This window comes from Schistocerca gregaria, chromosome 1 (assembly GCF_023897955.1).
Source record: "Schistocerca gregaria isolate iqSchGreg1 chromosome 1, iqSchGreg1.2, whole genome shotgun sequence".
Classification (NCBI taxonomy): domain Eukaryota; kingdom Metazoa; phylum Arthropoda; class Insecta; order Orthoptera; family Acrididae; genus Schistocerca; species Schistocerca gregaria.
In genome coordinates this window covers 488,004,675-488,030,815 of record NC_064920.1, presented here as the reverse complement: position 1 = coordinate 488,030,815, position 26,141 = coordinate 488,004,675, and the positions used below count along the sequence as shown (strand labels likewise).

Sequence of the window (26,141 nt, the reverse complement as noted above, 5' to 3'; positions counted from 1 at the left end):
AATATCCAGATACAAAATTCCAGTGAGTTTTCTCCATGCACAAGAAAGGGCCTTCTATTTTCAGTTTGTTGAGTGCACACAACTCATCAACTTTGGGGCAGTCATGAATACATTCCATGGCTGTGTGTGGATTTTTGCTGTCTCATTTTCTGCATTTGTGAGTGTTCACCATGCCACTGATATGAAATGATGACTCACTGCTGAAGATTATTGTGTTTAGGGATGTCTCATTATCCTGTACTTAATGCAACATTTCCACACAGAATTCTTCAACCAGCAACCTTATCTGCGTCACTAATGTGCTGTGCCATTGTGAATCTTTATCATTTCAAGTGTAAATGTCTACACAGTACTCACCAAACAGTCTACTGAGGAATGCAAGTCTTGCAAGATGCATGTCACATTGGTTTTTGTGTACTGCAGGCAAAGCTCTTCCTAACCTGTTCGACAGCATCATCAAAATGTGGGCAACCTGGTGATTTATCATGGCACAGTGAACAATCTGTCTCAAAAAATTCTTGTGCAAAGAGCAAATTGTAGGGCTGCTTGGAAGTCCTTTACCTTATTTGGTGCAAAATTTTCACCAAACAGTTGTTGCAGAGTTCATTTCATGAATCCAAAACACGTGGCAAGCCCACTGTGCACCAGTCAAAGTAGTCATTTTAACTGTGCACTATGCTGGTGCTCCTGGTGGTGGACTGCAGACTGATGCACTACATGAATCAAACTTGACGTTATTGGTGACTGTCAAGAGAACATTACCTGCCATTATGTGCATTGCTAACAGTGAAGTATAGAGAAGGTGATGTTAAAGTATGGGTTTTTTAATTATTTTTTTAAGTTAGGATGTGGTCACCTCATTAGCTTAATAAAACACTAAATTTGGAAGGATATGAAAATATTTTACAGCATTGTGCAGTGCATACAGGAGAGGAACAGTTTGGCAACCATAACTGTTTGTATCGCCATGACAATTCACCCTTTCATAAAGCAGCATATGTGAGGCAATTGTTTGTCAACAGTAACATTCCTGAAATGCAGCAGCTGGTCAAAAGTTGAGACCTGAACCCAGTGGAACATCTTTGGGGTGATTTAAAAAGTCAACTTCCCTCCAAACCCCAGTGTCCAACATCACCACCTTGTCTGGTTTCAGCTCCTGAGGAAGAATGGCCTGCCATTCTTCCAGGCATTCAGTAAACCCATTGAAAGAGTCCCCAGCAGAGTTCAAGCCATCACAAAGTGATAGGGCAGGCACTCCCAATATTAATGTCCACTGACAGGTCAAAGTGTGTAGGATTTAAATAACTACAATACCAGACAGGAACACAATTTATAATTTCCAAGCAGATTTCCTCTCTATACCTAGTTTTCAGAATGGGTTTCTCTCCTCCATTGTGTAGATCTTCATCCACTTGATGAAGCAAGAAATTGGTAAACTCTACAAATACAGAAAACATTTAAAAAATTACTGGCTATACTTCTTCCACAAATTATCTAATTATGTAGACTCCAGGACTGAAGATTTCTGTAAGTGGAATGACAAGAAGCAATGTTCATTATGGGACACGGATAACTGCTATTGTCTTACAAATAACTAAACCCATTTCTAATAAAGCATTGTTTCTGTTCTGTAAAAATTTCTGAACCTGTAACAGAAACTTATTTAAAAATGAAATTGTAAGAATATGTCCCTAATTTTAATTTGCTTACTATGTATTACTGCAACTCTTGTTTGACCTCTCCAATATCAGTTGTACAGTTTGTGCAGTATTATAAAACTGGACCTATGAAAAAAATCAAATATCAGTGCAGTCATATATACACTAAGCAGATAGAACTGAGGAAGCAGCAGATAGCAGACTTCATATCAATTTTCCAGTGTCAAATTTAGTTTGAGTAAACACAAATAATTTGTAGCAGCTCAGTGATAGTCAGTACAGTGTCTGTCAGATGATCCACTTTATTAATATTTACTTTGACTTTTTACACATCTCCAAAGTTTATCCTTCATGCCAGAATCCACAGGATATGGTGAATGAAGAGCCAAAGAAACTGGTACACATTCCCAACATCGTGTAGGGCCTACACAAGCATGCAGAAGTGCTGCAACATTATGTGGCATAGACTCGAAAAATCTCTGAATTAGTGCTGGAGGGAATTGATGCCATAAATCCTGCAGGGCTGTACATAAATTCTAAGAGTACAAGGTGGTGGCGATCTCTTCTGAACAGCGCACTGTAAGGCATTCCAGATATGCTAAATAATGTTAACGTCTGGCGAGTTTGGTGGAAAACAGAAGTGTTTAAGCTCAGAAGAGTATTCCTGGAGCCACTCTGTAGCAATTCTGGACGTGTGGGGTGTCACATTGTCCTGCTGGAATTTCCCTAGTCTATCAGAATGCACCATCTACATTAACAAATGCATGCACAGAATGATTACATGCATGTCACCTGTCAATCTTTTCTAGACAAATCAGGAATCCCATATCACTCCAACTGCATGTGCCCCACACCATTGCAGAGCCTCCCTGAACTTGAACAGTCCCATGTTGACATGCAGGGTCCATGTATACATAAGGCTGTCTCCATATCTTTACATGTACATCTGCTCAATAAAATTTGAAACCAGACTTGTCTGACCACACAACATGTTTCCAGTCATCAACAGTCCAATTTCTGTGTTGACGGGCCCAGGCAAGGCATAAAGCTTTCTGTCATGGAATCATCAAGGGTAGAAGAGTGGGTCTTCGGCTCTGAAAGCCCATACTGATGATGTTTCATTGAATGGTTCACATGCTGACACTGGTTGATGGCCCAGCATTGAAATCTGCAGCAATCTGCAGAAGGATTGCACTTCTGTCATGTTGAATGATTCTTTTCTGTCATTGTTGGTCCCGTACTTGCAGGATCTTTTTCTGGCCACAGTGATGTCAGGGATTTGATGTTTTACTGGACTCCTGATATTCATGTTATGCTCACGAAATGGTCATACAGGAAAATCCACACTTTGTCGCTACCTTAGTGACACTGTGATCCATCACTCATGTGCCAACTAAAACACCATGTTTACATTCGCTTAAATCTCGATAACCTGCCATTGTAGCAGCAGTAACTGAACTAACAACTGTGCCATACACTCATTGTCTTATACAGGCATTGCTGACTGCAGTGCCATATTCTGTCTGTTTATATATTTCTGTATTTGAATACTCATGCCTACACCAGTTTTTTAAGCACTTCAGTGTATATTACACAATTGCAATTTAGGATTTCCATTGTTTCTTTAGATTTAGTCTGAGGAATGCCAATGTTACTCCTTTGCCAATGTCACAACTCATCTCAGCCAATGAGTGGACTAGTACTAAGTCTGCAATTCAAGGATTATCAATTTTTAACATCCCTCACATATACATAACTGCTTTTCTAAAGTAATAAAAACACCAAAAACAAAGATCTGATCATATGAAACAGCTGCTGTATATGTGGATAATTTCATGAATTATACCATATTTGTTGGTAGTACATATTATTATGGGAAATAGTCAAGTATGAGAGTGTGAATTATCAGTCACGATGAATTAGTTTCAGTCTCATTTGTTTACTTTTATTCAGATCATGTCTTTACAAATGTTTAACATATATTTTCAGGTTTTATTATGCTAGAGTAACACCAGATCCAAGAAATCCTGATTTGCATTATGCTCCTCCAAGGCTCAACAAGAATTTCATCAGCTCTAATTTTGATGAATGTGTTGCACTTCAAGATCCAGAATGTACGTTTGAAACAGGGCAGCCATATGATCTAACTATACCTTACTTCTGTGGACATGAGGAATGGTGTATGTAAGTGTTCATACCTTTGTTATGCTTGTAATGCTACTAATTCACTATCAATATAATAATATTTCATGAAACATAGCTAATTTCAGAGCAGTAATAATTTTGTTTTGCTGTAGTAATAAATATGATTTTATGGGTATTGAAATCCTACACCTGCATTAAGTAGAAATGTAAAAATTAATATTTGTTTAGTAAATGTTGTAGAGCTTTTGTATGACAATATTCATGACATTCTCATCACTCTGTTGACACACACACACACACACACACACACACACACACACACACACACACATACACACACACACACACAAAATATTCACATGACATCACTTATGGATGCACATTGCACAGTTCTTTTTAATATTTTAAATAAACCATTTTTGTGTACTTTCATATGCTGAATGAAACATAGATAATGAGTTAATTTATGAACTCTCCATGCAGATTATAAACTTTCTGACACAGCATAGAGTGAATACTCGTACTGAAACTGGAAATTCTGCTCCACTGTACATAACTAACTTAGTACTATATAAATAAGATTATTTCTCAATTAAATCAACATGTCATAATGACCATTTTGGTGCAGCACGCTTTGTAATATCACTTTCTACATCTACATTTGGACTCTACAAACCCCTGTGAAGTGGTAAAGAGTATTTGTCATTGTACCACATGTTGGGGTGTCTTCCTGTTCAAATTGTGTATGGAGCATGGAAACAATGACTATCTAAATGCCTCTGTGCATGCTGTAATCAGTCTACTCTTATCTTCACAGTTCCTACAGGAGTGATAAGTGGCTTGAGGTATATTTCTAGATTCTTCATTTAATGCTCGATCATCAAATTTTGTTAGCAGACTTCAGTGGGATGATTTGCATCTATCTCCAAGTGTCTTGCTCGCCCAAGTTTTTCAGCATTTCTGTGATTCTCATTCAAGAATCAAACAAACACGTCACCATTCATGCTATCCTTCAAATACATTCAACAGCCCTTGTTAGTCCTATTTGTAATGAGTCCCATGTGTGTCAGCAATATTTTAAGAGGGGACATATTAGTGTTTTGTAAACAGCCTTCTTTGTAGGCTGGCAGCATTTTCCCAGTATCCTGCCATGAGCAAAAGTCTGTCAGCTGGTTTAAATATCATTGAACCCATGTGATAATTCCATTTCATATTCACATAAATTTTTACACCCAAGTGTTTGTATGAATTGGATGATTCATTTTGGGAATCTTCGATGGTGAATTCAAAGGATTCTGCTTTTCTGTGTTTTGTGAGATGCGTAATTTTACATCTACATCCACATGTACAGTGCTACTCTGCAGTTCACACTTAAGTGTCTGGCAGAGTGTTCATCAAACCATTTTCATACTACTTCTCTATCATTCCACTCTTGAATGGCGTGAGGGAAAAAGGAACACCTAAATCTATCTGTTCAAGCTCTGATTTCTTTTATTTTATTATGATGATCATTTCTCTCTACGTAGGTGGGTGTCAACAAAATATTTTTGCACTCAGAAGAGAAAGTTGGTGATGGAAATTTCGTAAAATAGATCTCGCTGCAAAGAAAACTGCCTTTGTTTCAGTGACTGCCACCCCAGCTCACATATGATATCAGTGACACTCTCACCCCTTCGCAGTCTTTCAATGTCCTCTTCCATCAATCCTGCCTGGTAAGGATCCCACACCACACAGCAATATTCGAGCAGAGGATGGACAAGTGTAGTGTAGGCTGTCTCTTTAGTGGGTCTGTCACATCTTCTAAGTGGTCTGCCAGTAAAGTGCAGTCTTTGTTTCACCTTCCCCACAATATTATCTATGTGGTCTTTCCAATTTAAATTGCTCGTAATTGTAATTCCTAGGTATTCAGTCGAATTGACAGCCCTTAGATTTTTGTGATTTATCGTATACCCAAAGTTTATGGGATTTCTTTTAGTACCCATGTGTATGACCTCATGTTTTTTCTTTGTTTAGTGTCAATTGCCATTTTTCGCACCATACAGAAATTATCTCTAGATCATTTTGTAATTGGAATTGATTGTCTGATGATTTTACTAGACGGTAAATTACAGCGTTATCTGCAAAACAATCTAAGAGGGCTGCTCAGATTGTCACCTATATCATTTATGTAAATCAGGAACAGCAGAGGGCCTATGACACTACCTTGCAGAAGGCCAGATATAACTTCTGTTCTACTCGATGATTTACCGTCTATCACTACAAACTGTGACCTCTTTGAGAGGAAATCACAAATCCAATCACACAACTGAGACAATACTCCATATGCAGGCAATTTGATTAAAAGTTACTTGTGAGGAATGGTATCAAAAGTCTTCTGGAAAGCTAGGAATATAGAATCGATCTGAGATCCCTTGTCAACAGCACTCATTACTTCATGGAAATAAAAAGCTAGCTGTGTTGCACAAGAAGGATATTTTCTGAATCCATGTTAGTTATGTATCAATAAGTCATTTTCTTTAAGGTGATTCATAATGTTCGAATACAGTAAATGCTCCAAAATCCTACTGCAAATTGAGGTCAGTGATATGGGTCTGTAATTCAATGGGTTAATCCTATTCCCTTTCTTGAATTTTGTTGTGCCCTGTGCTACTTTCCAGTCCTTAGAAACAGACCTTTTGTCAAGTGAGCGATTGTATATGATTGCTAAGAAAGGTGCTATTGTGTCTGCATACTCCGAAAGGAACCTGATTAGTATACCATCTGGACCGAAAGACTTGCCTTTCTTAAGTGATTTGAGTTGGTTCACAACACCTAAGACATCTACTTTTATGTCACTCATGCTAACAGCTGTTCTTGTTTTGAATTCTGGAATATTTACTTCATCTTCTTTCATGAAGGAATTATGGAAAACTGTATTTAATAACTCCGCTTTAGTGGCACCATCATCAGTAACATTTCCATTGCTATCGCACAGTGACAGTACTGACTGTTTTTTGCCACTGGTGTACTTTGCATATGACCAGAATCTCTTTGGGTTTTCTACCATATTTTGAGACAATGTTTCATTGTGGAAACTATTAAAAGCATCTCACATTGACATCTGCACTAAATTTCGAGCATCCATGAAACTTAGCCAGTCTTGGGGATTTTGCGTTCTTCTGAATTTGGCATGTTTTTTTCATTGCTTCTGCAACAGTGTTCTGATGTGTTTTGTGTACCATGGTGGATCAGTCCCATCTCTTTTTAACTTATGCAATATGAATATATCTATTGCTGTCGATACTGTATCTTTGAATTTGAGCCATATCTGGTCTACCCTTACATAATTAGCTTTGAAGGAATGGAGAAATTCTCTTAGGAAGGCATCAAACGAATTTTATGTGCTGTTTTAAATTGATATATTTTGCATTTAGTTTTAGTGGTTTTGGTTGATATGGTTTTGAGATTCACTACAATAACCTTGGGCTCACTAATCCCTGTATCCATAATGACACTCTCTATTAGATCAGGATTATTTGTGACTAAGAGGTCAAGTGTGTTTTCACAACCATTTACAATTTGTGTGGGCTCATGAACTAATTGTTCAAAGTAATTCTCAGAGAAATCATTTAGTACAATTTCAGAAGATGTTTTCTGTCTACCACCAACTTTGAACTGGTATTTTCACCAACAAATTGAGGGTAGATTGAAGTCTCCACCAATTTTAACTGTATGAGTGGGGTACTTATTTGTTATGAAATTCAAGTTTTCTTTGAACTGTTCAGCTATTATATCATCTGAGTCAGGGGTTCGGTAGAAGAAGCTAATTATTATTTTTGTATGGCTGTTGAGTATAACCTCTACCCATAGTAATTTCCAGGAACTATCTATTTTGACTTCCCTACAAGATAAACTACTACCAATGGACATAAACACACCACCTTCTACTTTATTTAATCAATCCTTTCTGAACAAAGTTTGTGCCTCTGAAAAAATTTCACCAGAATTTATGTCTGGCTTTAGCCATCTTTCTGTTCCTGTGTACATTTAAAGCAAGTTGCCAATCTTGGGACCACTTTGAAATCTGACTGGTTATTTAAGCAGTTTTTTTTAAGATGGTACTTCAGTAAACACTGACAGAAAAGAATTGCAACACCAAAACGGAGTCGTGCAACATAAAAGTTGGCAGGCATGTTTCTGCATCTGAAAATGTTGTCTATTCAAATTTCACACCAGTCACATAAAAATGGCACTAGCAGCCTCACTATAAGGATGCAGATAAAGTTTGCTTTAAGTACGTGTTGTGACAGTTGTGAGACTAGGTGTGATCACAAATGCCTTTAAGACAACAAAGATGCCATTATCAACACCTCACTGAGTTTGAAAGAGGTCTTGTAAATCTGTATGTCAGTCTGGTGATTCAACCTGTTGTACTGACATTCATGAACAGTATCCCAGGGGGTGGTTTCCAAGAGGACAGCTACTGCCCACATACTGCTATTGTAACAAAACTTGCTCTACAGGGAGCTGAATGTTGCCTTGGCCTGCTTGATCACCTGATCTGTCTGCAATCAAGCACATATGAGACATCATCAGACAACTCCAGTGTCATCCATAAACAGAATTAACTGTCCTCGTAATGACCAGCCAAGTGCAATGGGGCATGGAAGTCCATCCCACAAAGTAACATCCAACACTTGCATTCAACATCTTGGCAGTTACACCAGTTACTGATGTACCAGCATTTCACACTTGCAATGGCTTAGATCTCACTTACATTAACCTATGATCTTGCAATTACAGTCTTGAAATGGCTACTCTGTTTATAAAGGCCAGGAAACATGGTTACATTGAGGAAATGTGCTGGATCAATTTTTTCAAAAGTAAAATTTATTACAAATGCCCTTCATGACAGGTTTTTTTCCTTGGTTCTTACTCACCAGAAACAGAGGCATCTAATTTCTACTGGAATTTTACAACAGCTTCAATCATTGTAAAAGTATTCACCACTCCAATAATTAAGAAAGAGTCACTTTGAATTATTTTTTAAAAAACTCACTTTAAGGAAAAATATATAAAGGCATTCATTTTAATAATTTAAAAAACTTTCAATAAAATCTGGCACTGGGATGAATTTTAAGGGAACAACTGTCATCATAAAAGGATGTTACAAACAAGTTAATTCTGAACAAAGATAGCTTAACCAACACTGGTTGCCCATAGAACCTTGTTAACTAGAACTTAATAGGAGATTCTCAAAATAGCCAATAACAATTCACAATTCATGACAAAATAAACCTTGTCAATTGTTATAGAATTCCAGCTAGACACCTATAGGCCACAAACATGGCAATCAACCTTAGCCAACACACAAGTCTCTGATATTAACAATACTAGAGAAGGTTACAGAAACCAACATATCCAGTTTACAAAGAGTAATGGTTTTCCTTTTTTAAACCAGTACAGGTTTGTTTTGAGTGCACCCTTTTCCCTCAGGTTAGGCACAGAATGGCCAAGCCTGCCCCACATCACCTGCTGTTACAAACAGACTTGAGACACACACACACACACACACACACACACACACACACACACACACACACACACACACAAAGCTATAAGCTATGTTGTGTAATGTGTCCCAATCAGATAGGATGTTTTTTTTTTTTTCTTCTTCTTCTATTTGCTTCCAAAGTCTAATTGTTCCAAAGTTGGACACGTCACAATGGCCAGTGCAGGAACAGAATATGGTAAGCATAATTAAAAGTAATAATATCAATGTTGAATTACCTCTACTGTGGATGGGCAACTTAAGCTAATTTTTTGGTTACATGTGTTGATAACTGTAAGGCTCGGAATCTTCAATGGCAAGCATCTGAGTTTGGTGACAGTGGACCATGTTTGTGTGGAATATAATGCAGCAAACACTAGAAAACATAAATGAGACTTCATTAAACAAATTTAGACTGCAAGGTTTCATTACATCTGTATCCTGCAAATCTGCATATAACAGTGTGCAGACAATGCACAAATCAAAAGGAAAGGTAGTCACATCATTCTGGTAAATCAGATATAAACTATATCAGAAATTCCAGTTGTTATTTCAAATAAACTACAAGCAAATATAAGAGATGCTTACATTCTGAAAGGTAGAAGAGGGACAGAAGGTAGGAGGCAATTTGTACCTCTCTTATTTCGCAACATGAATGACGAAATTAACAACAATGTTGGCTGTAGAAATATGGTAGTGGTATTGTGCAATTTTATCTTTGCAGAGTGAACTAATTAGTTACAGTTGCTCCTGCATCACCAGGACAATGTAGTTATCTCTGACAATGTCTATGTCTATCTCTATCCCTAACAACCTCTCTCTCTCTCTCTCTCTCTCTCTCTCTCTCTCTCTCTCTAACTGATCAATGCTTCATCTAGCACTATGTAATCTTTCTATTATGTTTTTTTCCACACAGGACTTCTCTGTATCATATTTTACCATTAGATTCATATTGAGACTTCTTCACATACATCTGTACTGCAATTGATGTGAAATTAATTAGGGAAAGATAACACTATAGTAAATCATTTTTATGTATCATTTATTGCAGGCAGCTGAACAATCGAATGGCACTAGAGAAAGCCAAAGAAAATGTGGAACACTTCTTTCCTGTTGTTGGTGTCCTGGAAGAACTGAATGCTACTTTAGCTTCCTTGGAGAGCAATCTTCCATATTTCTTTAAGGGCGTTCAAAAAATGTATTTTGAAGAACTGCTACGTAAGTAATATGAGAGCAGCTGCAGTTTCACGTAACTACATTCATTAGAGTGGAAGAGTATATAGGCAATGCTGATTTCTATAGTAAGGAAGTGTCATTTAAATAGTTAAAACTTATGAAGTTCTCAGGAATTCTATTCATTCAATGATATGACATATCACAGAGATATTTAAACCTCAGTGTAAAACAAGTTTTTCAGATGTATGAAAATTAAAAAAGTCAACAAAAATACCAACTAAACATTACTGTTAACTGAGGAATGTTACATTATGTAGTATCACAATGTGAGTGAAATTAGATAACATCATAATAGAATTAGTAATTCATTTTGAGAAAGAAATGAGAATGAAATGTAAAGGATAAGGCAACATAAATGACAACTAGTGTCAAGCTACTGTTGCCATACAGTGCCAGAAAGATAGCAAGATACTGATATTAGTAACTGAACTGTAGTGAGTTGTGTGCTATAAGCAAAGTAAGGGCTGTAGCATGAGAAGTCAGACATACTTCTCGGTTCTTTAGTACAAGAATGGTACAGAAAGTAACCACCATTTGAGCATGGTGCTAGTATTTGTGTGTGGAGTGCTGCCACTGTCATTTTGGCATCTTCTCTGATTCAGGCTGACTCTGAAAGTATGAATCTCATTCTTTTGTGGGTTCGTTTATTATAACGGGACTATATTAGAGCTGTAATAAAAAATTTCATGAACTGTGAGCAGTAGTAATATTTCTTTCAGTGCAAAATGTCTCAGCAATAGGCATTTATCATCAATTGTGTACTGCATACAGTCAAAACATTAGCTTTTAGTGTGAGCCATATTGGGAAGAACTCTCTCCCTAGCATTTTCAGTGTGGACTCCTTTCCTCTCTTCCTTTCCTTCTCCCTTCCCCACCATAGCACCCTTCCATCCTACTAGGTCACCAGCCAACACAGGAATCACACTACTGACACCTCAGCTGTTCCCTCCCCATGTATGCCAAAGAGTGGTAGTTTATCTTCTTGGAGCATCAGAACTCCCAGCAACAGCCACCGTGCCAGTCATCCCTTGCTGTAGCTGGGTGGCGCCCATGGGGAGAGCCCCTGGTAGGAGCGAGTGATATCAGGGTGGATGCTTGGCACATGAAGCATATCAAGCTCCAAAAATCTGGCTGTTCTCAAACTGCTGTCTCTTCGAATGGTGAAGGATCATTGAATACTGCTTTCTATGACCTGGCAACCTTCCCTTCCCTGGCTACACCATGGGGTGGAGGGCAAGCTCACTGTTTTGGGATGAAATCCTTTCCCCATTACTTCATCTGTACTAGGATGGATGGGAACACATTCACCACCACCAAGCCATTGTTTTTCATGGAAAATATCAAGGAAAAGTTTGGTGAAGTTGAGTCTCTTTGTGAGATGTGGTCAGGCTCCCTACTGATCAAAGCTGACTCTGCCACCCAATCCATAGCTCTTCATGTCAGTGATTGTCATGGCAATGTCCGAGTGTCTATAACTCCTCACCAGTCTCTGAATATGGTCCAAGGAGATATTTTTCATAGGGACCTCACCCTGCAAACTGATTAGGTAATCCAGGTTAATCTGGTGCAGCATAGCATTCATTTTGTTCAACATGTGCAGATGGGTCACAAAGACAACTGCACCAATACTGGCGCCTTCATTCTGGCTTTTGAGGGGGATACCCTGCCACAGAAGGTCAATATGTGCTACAAATATGGCATCAACCTGTACATCCTTCTACCTATGTGGTGCTTTGGGCATATGTCTTCCCACTGTATAGCAGACTTTTTGTGTGGTGACTGTGTGTGTCAATTGTGCTGACTGCCTCTCTCCTCGCTTGCCAGATTGCCCACCTGACAAGAGAGAAAAGAAGATCCAAGAATACAAGTCCCTAGATTGCCTGTCTTATGCTGAGACTCACCAAAAGTATGAGAGATTCCATCCAGTGACACTATCTTCAACCTTTCCCTCTGTTACTTCATTTCCTCCTCCTCCCACCTTGTCCTTGCCCCAGCCACATCCCTCTCTCCCCTACCCCTCCCCTGAAGTTCCCATGACCCCCATCATGGGGCTACTCCCCCTCCTTGGCCAAGGAAGTGCCTCCTTCCTTTAGCATCTGCCAGTGATCAGGCTCCCTCCCATGACTTCTTTCTGTGGCATCTCTCAGGCCAGAAGATTCTTACCACCACTCAGCCACAAGGCACACCATCTGTACGCCCCAAGGTCGTCCGCTCCTTTCAGTTCCAGATCTTGCAGAAGCCTGTACTCCCTCTGTGCCCTGCCCTCCTCTACCTCAGAAAGAGAAGAAGAAACATATATCCCAAGATAACGCACCCCTGGTGCCCCTGGATGTGCCATCTCCCTCTTTGCAACCTGAGTCATCTTATTTATAGATGTCACCCCATCCTCCTCGGCTTCTTCATGTTGATCTTGGACTTTCACCACATGATCATCCAGTGGAATTGCAATGGATACTATTATCACCTACCAGAAATGCAACATCTCCTCCTATTCTGCATTCTGTCTTGTTCTTTAAGAAACACATTTCCATGATGAGCACTCTCCTAAATTTTGCAGTTATCAGGAGCTCTGTCAGAGCTGTGCTGGCCACAGGACAGCATCTGGTGGGGTCTGCACTTCAGTTTGCTCTGTTGTCATTAGTAATTTGATCCCCCTACATACCAACTTGGAAGTGATAGCAATTAGAGTGCACACGACTCCAGCAGTCACCATTTGCAATGTCTACATCCCTCCAGGTAGGCAACATCCTTACATTGCACTGTTTATCTTAATCCAACAACTCCCACCCCCCTTCTCTCCTGAGGGATTTCAATGCCCTCCATCCACTGTGGGGGAGTGTCACTTCAATAGGTATGGGTATCCTAATTGACCAACTTATCACGGACCTCAATATGTGTCTCCTCAATGATGGTTCCCCTACCAACTTCAGTGCTGCTCATGGCACCTTCTCTGCTATAAATCTGATGAACTCCTCCCCTGCCCTTGTGGCTTCCCTCCACTGGTCATCCCATGATGATCTTTGTGACAGTGACCATTTTTGGCGATTCTATCATTCCCCTGCTGCTGCCAGGCAGTCAGGCCCCAAAACTGTGCATTCCACAGGGCCAATTGGCCTTTATGTCTGCTGTGAACTTTGACACCTCCATCTCAAAGCCCACTGATGTAGTCGTGCAAGACATCTCTGCCACTATTCTCCATGCTGAAGGTACTGCTGTCCCCCTACCCACAGGTCTCCTCATAGTCAACTGGTACTGTGGTGGCCCAAGGAAATCACAGTCGCTGTCCAGGACCGCCAACAAGCACTGCAGTGATTTAAGTGACACCCTTCACAGACCAACCCTCTCACTTTTAAGCAACTCCATGCCAAGACTCATTACCATATTAGGCAGAGTAAAAAGGAATGCTAGGAGCACTATGTTTTTTCCTTGGGGACATATGCTTCTTCATCACAGGTTTGGTCCAAGCTTCATAGCCCTCTGGGCTGCCAGTGACAGTCAACTGTCCAGGGTCTGAACCTCCAAGGTGATCTGCGTGCTGATCCATTGGTCCTTGCAGAACACCTCGCAACACACTTTGTGACAACATCATCATCCTCTTCCTACCCTACTACCTTTCTCCAGCAGAAATGAAGAGTTGAGCAGACCCCCCCCCCCCCCCTCTGTTTCATCCCACACCACGGTGAGCCCTACAATGCACTAAAAGGGAATTAGTGCAGGCTCTTAGCTCTTCATGAGACACTGCCTCAGGCCAAGATTCCACACACAACCAGATCCCCATGACTGGGACTTTCATGGGCCCATTCCAATTTCTATCCACGAGTTTTTATCTCACCGGCTTTTCTGGTTTCGAGATGGCATTTCACTCAGCACCCCTCAGATTCAGGAGAATGGTATCCCACAGGGTTCTGTGCTAAGTGTCACACTCATCCTCATTGCCATAAACAGGCTTGTGACCTCTGTTGGGACTCTGGTTACCCCGGCATAGTACGTTGATGATATTTTCTTCTGGTGCAGCTCCCACTTGGTATCATCTGCTGAGCATCAGCTTCAAGGTGCCATTCGATGGGCCTCTGCATGTGCCACCACCCATGGCTTCCTGTTTTCTCCTCCAAAATGTGGGTTATGCATTTTTGTCATGAACCCACACTACACCTTAATCTAGAACTTTATTTAGGCAACCAGCTTCTCAATGTTTTAGCACAGTCCCATTTCTTGGGCTTTCTGTTTAATAACAAGCTGACATGGCTGCCTCACATTCACCACCTAAAGACTACATGTATGCGGAAGTGTAATGCTCTACATCTCATGGCCCACATGTCTTGGGGTGCAGACCATTCCATTCTTCTCCATATTTACCATGCTCTGGCCTTGTCCAGACTAGATTATGGTAGTCAGGTTTATGGCTCAGCAGCTCCTTCCACTTTGAAACTCCATGATCCTGTCCGTCATTGTGGGGTGCTTTTGGCTATTGGTGCCTTTCACACTAGTCCTGTTGATAGTCTCCCCACAGAAGTGGGGATTCCCCCTCTATGCCTCCAATGGAGCCAACTCCTTGTTTACCGAGCGAGGTGGCGCAGTGGTTAGACATTGGACTCGCATTCAGGAGGACCACAATTCAATCCCGCGTCCGGCCATCCTGATTTAGGTTTTCCGTGATTTCCCTAAATCACTCCAGGCAAATGCCGGGATGGTTCCTTTGAAAGGGCACGGCCAACTTCCTTCCCCATCCTTCCCTAATCCGATGGGACCAATGACCATGCTGTCTGGTCTCCTTCCCCAAACAACCAACCAACTCCTTGTTTCTAATGCAATCACCATTCGCCATCCTGACTGTTCTGTGTACCCTGTGTTCCACCCCCTCTTAACTCCTGTCCACAAGAGGGATTGTCGGTTGGCATGCATCTCACTTCCCTCTGTTGGATCTACATCTCCACTCACTGGACTGCACCCCCTGTCTTTCATCCTCCCCACTCCCCCCACCCACCTTGGATGGTGCCTAGACCACAGATTAGGACCAATCTATCCCAGGGTCCTAAGGTCTCTATTGCTCCTATGATTTTCCAGCATCTTGTATTTTTCATCCCTGCAGAGTTCCATTGTGCCACCATCTTTCACCCTGATGGTTCTAAGACAACTGATAAGGTGGGTTATGCTTTCACGTCTTCTACTGGCTTCGAACACCATTTATTGCTGGGATCATATAGTGTGTTCACAGCAGAGCTTCTAGCCATTCACAGGGTCCTCCTTTTTGTTTCTCAGGCCTCCCTCCATAGTGCTTTAGTTTGTTCAGACTCTATGAGCAGCCTGCAGGCTATCGACTGAGGCTACTCTTGGCACCCTTTGGGCTCTGCTATCCATGACCTTCTCTTTGCCCTTGTATAAGCCACCTGTTCAATCATCTTCCTCTGGGTCCCAAGCAAGTCATGTGGGCACCCCAGGGAATGAACTGGCTGATCATTTGGCTAGAGAAGCAGATATGTACCCCCCCCCCCCCCCATTTCCTTTCATGATTCCAGCTGCTGATATTCGGATCAACATCAAATTTCTCTTTGGCCAAAAGTGGAATGTCATCTGGAGTGCTACTGCTCATTGCAATAACTCCACACAATCAAGGAGTCTACAGCAGTTTGGCACTCTTCCTTCTGCTCCTCTCGGTAGGAGTCCACTGTTTTATGCTGTTTATGCATTGGTCATACCCAGCTCACCCATTGCTTTTCCTACATAACAACCCACCCCAGAGTGTGGTTGTGGAGTCAGACTGACAATATTTCACGTATTGGTGGACTGCCCCTTCTTACAGCCTTTTGAGTTAAGTATAGTCTTACTGATTCCTTAAATTTAATGTTAGCAAATGATCCACAAATGGTTGAACTGGTCTTCAGTTTCTTCCATGAAAGTGGTTTTCATTTCCAGATATAAGGTTCTACTTTAGTCTTGGAGCAGGGACAGGTTGGTCATGGTTGGGACTTCTTTTACAGTCTTCTCAATCTGTGACCCCATGACTGACCCCCCTTCTTCTTCCAGTTTTTAGATTTGGTCTCACCTTTTATGCATTTATTGTGTGTGTTTCATATTCATTATTTTATAATTTGACTCCCTTGACCGGATCCATCCATTTTTAGCAGACCCTTTTTCTGCTGTGACTCATTTCGGAATTTCAGGACTGATGACCTCACCATTAGGTCCCATAACCCCTCCCAATCAATTCAATCAATCAATTATATACAATACTGTACATCTCTGTTTCTTTCCTGAAGTTCTTCAAGGTCCAGGTTCATCTTCCTTGGACTGCTGATTGAATGATCAGCTATATTGTGGCATGTACACTGTTCTCTGGCTCAACATGGACTTATTCCCCCTCTTGATACTACTACCAGAGTTCGTAAGAGTTCTCGTGCCTCATTGATTTGAGATTATCTATGAAGGAAGCACTCTATGATGGTGTGAGGAACCTAGTTCATTATTTGGTAACCTGCTTATCATTTCATTTCTGTTTAGTGTAGAGCCTTGATTTTCTGAAACCTACTTTTAAATTAGAAGGTCCATTGTCAGCCAATCTGTCCATCAACTTCTGTAACAGTGATGGAAAAAAATCTTTTGAGATACCACCAGATTTTCATAGGATGAAAATAAGACAGGTGCGGAGGTTCGGTCAGGTGTGTTGCATATGAAGCAAAGGCATTGAATGAAATATCATTGGATTCACACAACTTAATAATCCTTGGACTAATATGCCTGCTTATATTGTCCTCTGTAATAACCTTACATCTTTCTTCTTCAGCTCAGGTAAGAGTAAAGCCATGAACCAGTCTTCAAAACTGGTTCAGTCAAATCAGCCACTTTTCATGGGCTATATCTGGCTGATAGAGGGCTGTCTTCCATCCAAGTATGCCGCATTTCCTCTTACGTATAACTGATACATGGTGTAAGATGTCAGCCACATACCCACACATCATGGCAGAGACCAAAGTTTTACTGGAATTCATTGTGATTTTTATATCCCTGTTTAGTTAAGACCCTTTTCTTGCCCAGGTCAATAACCAGGTTTGTCTTATAGCCACCATGAATATTTTCAGGAGCAATGACTTCCAGTTGCTTCACAATGTTCTCAAAGTAAACATTTATGATATCTATGTTCACAGCAGCTCTATTCCTCTTAATGTTATTTGAAAGTCATTGTGATTATTGGTCATGGTGTTGCTGAACAATTGACTCAGCCCAACATTTTTCAGGAAACTTGTTGGTGAATTTAAATTATTCATGGCCACACGAACCTGGGTACAATTTTACAATGCAGCAAAGGTCAAGGGTGGAAATGAAGAATCTGAACTCACTCATTTTGACAGCATGCTGTGCAAAGTAAATGCACAGCTTTGTCCAGGTTGTGCCAAATTATTTCCCCATACAGCTTTCATTTTAAGATATGTAATGTGCAGTTCCGTGGACTACTGCAGCCTTGTGGGAGGATAGTCTCTTTTGTTTTGATGTCTTAAAAATACTGTTGTATCTCTAATTCATTTTTATACTTTTAATTACGTGGTGAGAGAACTTCTCATCAGGCAATAACATGGAACACAACAATTGTCCTCACTGGAACATGGACCATAGTTGTGTTCAAGTTACAGATTTTACTTTCACTGTGCAATTCTCTCACACATTTCCAACAGATAACCACCAAACTAAAGATAATATGTCCCAAATATATTATTAGGTAAATAAAGAAAATTCCATTCAGCACAAAGGAAAGTAGGATGACCAAGTTGAAAACAAGCATCTTCAAATTTATATTTTGTCTTCCATGAGTTTTTATCATGTGGGACCTGGCAGTTTCTAACCCTGCTGGTAGGTGGCACACCACCTAAATATTTCAGAAGTGATGGTAGCACTTGGCTAGTAGTAAATCGTACTCTGTGAGGCTGTGTAAATATAGTGCAGTACCATAAGTGTTTCAGTGCACAACACTCATCACTGCTATAGAGTGAGGGAAATAAAAGGAAAAGGTAGCAAGCAATATATGGTATGCATGTTCCAGTGAAGCAATGAAAAATTTTGGGTATGAATTTTTGTAACACAATCAGGCCAACTACTAAACATTATTTTAAAAAATTTATAAAAAATGATCAGTACGCCTATCTGATGCATGATTTGCACAGCTGATGTCCTTAGCTCATCAGTTTGTGCACAGGAACAAACATTAAATTTGTAGGTGGGCCATCACTAAAAGCTCATCTCTTGTATCAGGGCCTGGGCTTATGATGTGAGGACCAACCCATGAATGCAAATCACACCAGGTACAAACCAGCAAAAACTGTTTAGACACAACAAAAAGAATAAAGTTCATAATCATAATGTAACATTGATAGGTCGTATCGACCATAACAACAATAATCTTTGGGACTCAGGTCGTTTGTCTGAGCCGCCATGTTAATTCAGTCTGTTCTTATTCCTGTTTTATCAATCTCCACTGCAGGATGTAATTTTAGTGTATTTTTGCTTCTGCTGAAGGTATATTTAGATGTACCAAAACCATGGTCAAGGATTGCAATAAATCTTTATCCTGCAACTGTTTGGCTGTTATCATTTACCACAAAGATTTTCAGCAGTCGCTGCTTCAGCCATGTTTAAAATTTTGAAACCTTGTATAACAACTGCAAATGACACTTAATCTAATATAAATAGGGACTTTTTGTTCCAAATTTGGTTTTTAGTAAATAATTTTAAAAACTGTTAGAGGTAGCTTAGTGCCGTCACATCGTTATTGTTTTTATATCAAACTGAGTCTACATATGAAGTTCCAAATATAGTAATTAGTGCCTTCAAATTTTCCTAAAAACACCCACTTTGGCCAGAATATTGCTCTCATCAAGTTGAGACTTGTAATTTTTTATTGTGACACGCATTTGCACATTCTGACCAATTTTTGACTTTCTGGCTTTATTGTTTAGTGCCATTTATTTTTTCCTGAAACAATATATTTAGCAAAACATATTCAAGTTATCCTTCTGAGATTTAATAATTTTAACATTAATATACTGAAGCATACAGTGACAAAGTTTGCAAAAGCTACTTCAATTTTTAAGTTCACTCTTAGATTATGGCACAATACTTTGCATGCTATGCACAGGTGCATTATGATGACATGACGCTAGTAGCAATAAACTGGGGTCAGTCCTCGCACACTCACTCAACTCTGTATCTCTCAAATGATACAGTGCTTATTTCTCTGATCCTTCTCACAAAGTTTGCAAGACTGCAAGGAGAAAATATTTATATTAACTAAAATACAGCAAGTATTACAGCAAATAAAGGTCCACACTGCACATTCTATGCCAAATTCTTCTCATTGTGAAAGCCAATGTACTAGTTAAGCCTTTCCTGATCACTCATTTGACAGTTAATACATTAACCCATAACAAAATAAAAAATAATATACTGTCATTTGTATTCAGCATTAAAAGACGATTGATACCACAATAAGCCTCATAAGAAGTTCAATATGATGTGAATCATAGAATTCAACTGATACCAAGTGATGGATGATGATGGAAGAAAAAATCTAACAAGGAACTCCTTGAGTGTGAGGTCGTAAAAGGCCAATGATGTTTACGGCATTTGATAACCCACACATTGTCTATCATGCAACCACAATATTGGCTGCTAATGGCAACAGGGAGCTGTACTTGGCCGTCCAATGGTAAGCACAGCCTGAGGCTTGGAGCATAGTTGAGGTGCTTAGTCAATGAGTAACTCACAATTGTGCTAGAGGTGTTGATACAAAGTAGAGCAATGACAACGATAAACGAAGCAAACATTGCATTTTATCTACAACAACAGCTGCCAAAGTTGACATTTCATCAGTAAGGGAGCCAAGGAATTTCACAGAGTGAGAAAGAAGTGGCAGATGAAAAATTAGCATTTCTGTAAGATGAATCAGTGAAATGTGTGATGTCGTATAAGCTGTAAGATGAATAAGTGAAATGTGTGGTGTCGTATAAGCTCAACTGTGCGGACAATGTACATGAGGCATATAATGATTGTGATCCATGCTTAACACATAATACTGATATTGAAACAGATGTTGATCCATACAGTTCATCATCCTTGCCACATAGGGAGCCACAAATCCTATCTCCAGTCAAATGTAATAAAGGACAATCATTGTCCAAGGAGTGGGTATTAAACATCATTACGTACATGGAAGATCACCTGCAGCATTGTTAAAAAAAAAAAAGGTAAAAAAGAACAGGTTTCGAATAAATCCACAACAATATGCTCTTGTAGTGCATAATAAAAATTACAGATATTTAAGGGAGCACAAGGCACACTTGTTACAGAAACTGGTGTTTGTGCACTTCAAGTACGCTCAATAAAATTTACAAGATGTGCTTGATATTGACCTGCTATGTTATGCACATCAAATTGTACATGACATAGATTACAATGATCTCAAGGGAAGCATGGGGTGGTTGCAAGACTTCAAACAGTGCTACAGAATTGGAAAATGTAAGGTAACAAAACTTCAAACAATACATTAACTTGATGATGCACAGCAAACTGAAGAATTGGCCTGAAAATTTCTAGACAAGATAAACTAACTTATGCTATCATTTATGGATGGTAAATTGGCTGGAAAGTTATTTATGTGCCACCCGAAGTTGGAGGTGCTGTGCCGCCTACAAGTAATTCTCATATGTATGATCTTGCAAGGGCAGTAGGGAATATTTGTCACAGCAAGCAAGAGTGGGAAAATGGGCATAACAGAAGTACAACTATGGTATGAGCACTGCTTTTGGACAATAGCTGGTCAAAATAATTTGCCTGATTCATGGTCTGTTTATAAAAACCATCCTCCTTTAGAGCAAACTATCCCTCCTGGAAAATGTATGACATTGCAGTTCATACCACCTGGAAACAATGGACCAATTCAGTCTGTGAATCTTTCTTTGATCCATATTTATAAAACATTATTGCACTAACTGCTGTTATGCCTTAAAGCAGGGGCGAGCAGGAATCCTGCATGTGTGCAGTGCACTTGCTTGTGCACAGTTAACAGATATTCTTCGTGCACACAGGGGCAAGCTGACCACCCACTTCTCTCCCCTCCCCACCACACCATCCCTCTGCTCCTTTCTCTGTAATGCATTTTGTTTCCTAGCTTGCTTTATTGGATGGAGGAATAAGATTAGTAGGAGTGCTTGAAAGAAATCATGGTTTGAAAGAGTACTTATTACCTACGATATGTTTTATTTAATTATCACAAGGGGGGGGGGGGGGGCTTACAATACGTTTAATGTCTGGAACAAAATTTCTACATACAGACAAATGCAACTAGTTATGCAAATTTTCATCCCTGGTGTTTGCTTTTAACTGAGACTTGTTAATTTTCATAACAGAAAAAAATCTCTCACAAAGGTACGTCAAGCCAAACATTGACATTATCTTCACGGCTTCATGATGGAGAGGAGGAAACTATTGCAGTGGAAAGTCATGATAAAAGTGTATTAGTCTTCTTGCCAAAAGGAACTTGTCTCTCAGATGAGAATTACACCGTAGATCTATTGATTCCATTTGCAAATTGGGATGAGTATCATCTACAGAAACAGCAAATGGTCTCGAGAACCTTTCAGAAGCTTGGGATAGATATGATATATCCCCAGATCACATGAGAAATTTCTCTTTTATTGCACTAAGTACAGAAACATATTCTTTTCAATTCTGTTCTTGCACAATAGACAGAGTAGGGAAATGCACTGCATTCCCTGATGAGAGATGTCGTTCCCACAGCTCAAACTTGCTAGTGAAAGCTTGCACTTTTTCAGCCATTTCACAAATTAGCTATTTTCTTCTTGAAAACTTGTGTTCAATGCAGTCATGTGTCCGGTACTGTCCACTAAAAATGCAAGGTCGATAACCCACTCTGGATCTTCTAAGTTTGGATCATACCTTCCTTTGTCCTTTAAAAACTGATTTATTGGTATTCTCAGCTCAAAAAATCTTTTAAGTACATTACCATAGCTAAGCCAGTGGCCTTAACTGTGGTATGATATGCCACCGTACTCTTCCCCAACTTCAGTTAAATATATTTGAAAATGTCTATGTGTGATCCATGGGATTCAAATAATTAACTGCCTGAATAACCACTTGCATGACGTTCCCCAGTTTTGCTGCTTTTGCACAGAGTACTCCTTGGTGCAAAATGCAGTGGATGCTGTGCAATGATTCTTCTGTATGCTGTAGCTTTTTTCTTAGTAATCCAACAAATCCCATTTGTTCCCCTTTCATTGCAGGTGCTCCGTCTGTTGTCACTGACACCAAACATTCCCAGTCTAAGCCACCTGAATCAACAGCTTCTTCAAAGGCTATTAGGATGTCTGCAGCGATGGTTGTGCTTTTTAAAGATATCATATCTAAAAAAAATCCTCTGTTATGTGCAGAGCAGTGTCCACACCACGGACATAAATCACCAATTGCGTGGTGTCTGAAATATCTGTGGACCCATCAAGTGTGATGGAAAATGCAATAAACTCCTGCACTGCACTCCTTAATTAATGGCAAATGTCACCTGCCATGGCATTTATTCGACAACTTACAGTCTGCCAAGAAAGACTGACAGTTCAAAACTGATTTGAATTCAGTGGGCAAAGTAAATCAGCAGCATCATTGATGCACTCGTTTATAAAGTCACCTTTAGCAAATGGTTTTCCAGCTATCGCTACATTAAGCACAATCTTATAACTTGCACGTACCACTGGGCTATCATTGTTGTCGTCCTGAAAAATTGAAAACAGTGCTCCATAAAATGTTAAATCAGTTAGATGAGAGACGTGACAAAAGAAAGTCACAGATCTCTAGTGACAATAGCAACTTACGTCAGAGTCATCTAGTATTGTCACATCACTCTTCTTAAGCTCAGTCAATTTCCCCATCCACTCAGAATCCGAGAATAAATTGTTCTCATCCTTGGGAAATTTTTTATAATGTCATTCAGCACTAAACTTCCGCTGACCAGTGAGAATACTGCCACATCTTAAACATTTCAAAAAAAAATGATCCTCCCATTCCTTTTTAAAAGACAGCAAATCTCCACTTCTCCATTTCCTTGATTCACTTTGCATTTTCCGGTTCTTGAAATACAACGTTCACTACGTAGTGGTCGCTTCACATCAACGTTCGCAGCTTAGACTGGTACTACACTACCGCAACATGCCGGCTGTCACCACTGCCCCGTTGACAATTGCACGCGAGCAGCACACGTGCAGCGCTGTGTGCTCATGAGCTGTGTGCAACATTTGCCTGCCCCTGCCTTAAAGGATAGCCACTTCCATGATAAGCTCCATGATAGACTGTTTTGCATTCGGTTACACGCCATCACTTTTCATCAGTTCTCATCACCCCATTCCACCAATATGATTCTGTATACATTTCTATAAGGGTGGATACTTAACTGAATGCCCTGCACTGTTTCTAACTCCCAAAAAGTTCAACTCCGATCTTAATTGTGCAAACCCTTGTGGTCACTTGGCACACCATTTTTCATACAATGTTTGTGGTCAAAGTTAAACAGTTTGTTTTGAACATTACTTGAATGTCAATGCATCCAAAATGGTTCAAATGGCTCTGAGCACTGTGGGACTTAACATCGGAGGTCATCAGTCTGCTAGAACTTAGAACTACTTAAACCTAACCAATCTAAGAACATCACATACATCCATGCCTGAGGCAGGATTCGAACCTGCGACCATAGCGGTCGCGCAGTTCCAGACTGAAGCACCTAGAACCGCTCAGCCACTCTGGCCAGCTCAATGCATTCATTTTATGAAGTGTAATACACACATCCTGTAAAAGGTTGGTCTCTGCATCTCCCAAACACTCATTTTCTGTCGCCTTCCTGATGCATATGGTGAGTCACTAGCAGCTAATATTTTTCCAGTCATAATTGTTAACACAACACTTTCAAATGAGCCTTAATAAAGACCAACTTGTGACTTCGCACTCAAGAGGTTCCTTGTACACCAATGTTTCTCAACCACTATGTCATGACAGATGGGTGTGTCATGAGATTTTTAATATCTTCTAATCTTCCACAGACTAAATATATAAAACATAAAAAAATATTACCTAATTGTTTCTTGGGGTGGCCCAGTTCACAGAAAATCACCTATCATGTACAAATTTATAGATGTTTCATAATAATTATACATTTTTTGCATTCAATCTAAAAAGAATGATCCATCATCTCACAATCATTCCATAATTTAAAAAAGTATTGTATGTATTTTGTGTATTAGCTTTTTTACATCTGGATCTCAGCTATCAAAAATTATGTAAAACTCATTATATAGCTCTACTACTCATGATACATTTTTTTTTTTTTTTTTTTTTTTACAGAACCACACAAAAATAGGAATCGAAAGAAACCACCAGAGGTTGCTCACAAAACTCGAAAGTGGCTACATTCACAACTGGAGCTTGAATATGAATTTTATTATTGGCTACGAGCAAGATTACTGACTCAAATACAGTGATATAATGATAAACTGTCAAATTGCAGATTGCAGCATCAATTTCATATAAATGTGACCTGAACTGAAATTTTATACCAAATGTGGTGTGCAATCTCTGTATTTTATTGCTGAATCAGCTATTTTATTTATGATTCTACTTTCTGAATAATAAGTACAAATTTATTTATGTATATTTTCATCTCTTTGTAGTGTATTTTTTAATGCAGTGTGATGCATTATGCTTGTAGCTAGTGTACACCTCTTGCCAGATATTAGATGGACTGGTTGTTTCCTGTGTGTTACTGTTATCAGGTGTCCTTCATAGAACATATTATGTGTAAATTATCTATGAAGAAAATTTTTCATAATTTGCAAATAGTTAGTTTTAATATTAAAGATGTCTGAGTTACCATGTTTTAAGTCCCTCTGATACCATATATATTAAAAATAGAAATGCTAATTTCTACCCACAGATTGTCAAATGTTTACATATTATTTGGTTACACGTTATTCAATGAGAAGAATAGTTGTAAATATGTAACATAATTGTTGTATGTCAGGGCAATGATATTGTACTTGCATTACAATTGTAACTTCCCAGTATGAATAGCAAATCATTTATAGTTTTGTCAGCCATGCATGCCCAGTAATAAATGAGTGTGCAATGTCTTCGAAAAGTTACCAAACCATTCATCATATTTGAAATGATATTTATTTGAAGAGCATTTTTAAAGGGATTAGACCAATAACACACCTCATATGGTGGTTAATGGATGTATCACTATATGCAAAATATAGATTCATTACCATAGAACAAAAGACTTCACTTGTATGTCATTTAACTATGAATTCTTAGGAATATAGTGGGAATGTAATTTTCATGCCAAAGCATAAACTATCAGATGTAAACGTTTAATATCCTAGAACCAGCATGCATAAAGTGAAACTCAATGTTTCATTTGGATACTGTAGTCTGTAGATCAGTACGTGAGAGGCAGTTGGAGGAGGATGAATCCTAATGAAGATTTAGCCCATGGAGACTGTGACAGCAGGGGACAGACATAAACA

General features: G+C 39.4%; 1 protein-coding gene across 1 annotated transcript in view; it reads left to right on the top strand.

The window, feature by feature from the left end:
• LOC126269276 (uronyl 2-sulfotransferase-like) overlaps positions 1–25,894 on the top strand; it is a 173,738-nt gene extending 147,844 nt beyond the window's left edge. Inside the window, exons 3-5 of the mRNA XM_049973985.1 lie at positions 3,648–3,842; positions 10,385–10,551; positions 24,958–25,894. Of these exons, the coding sequence (XP_049829942.1) occupies positions 3,648–3,842; positions 10,385–10,551; positions 24,958–25,094 (499 nt within the window). The 3' untranslated portion in view covers positions 25,095–25,894. The remainder of the gene's footprint in view (positions 1–3,647; positions 3,843–10,384; positions 10,552–24,957) is intronic.
• The last annotated feature ends 247 nt before the right edge of the window (positions 25,895–26,141 follow it).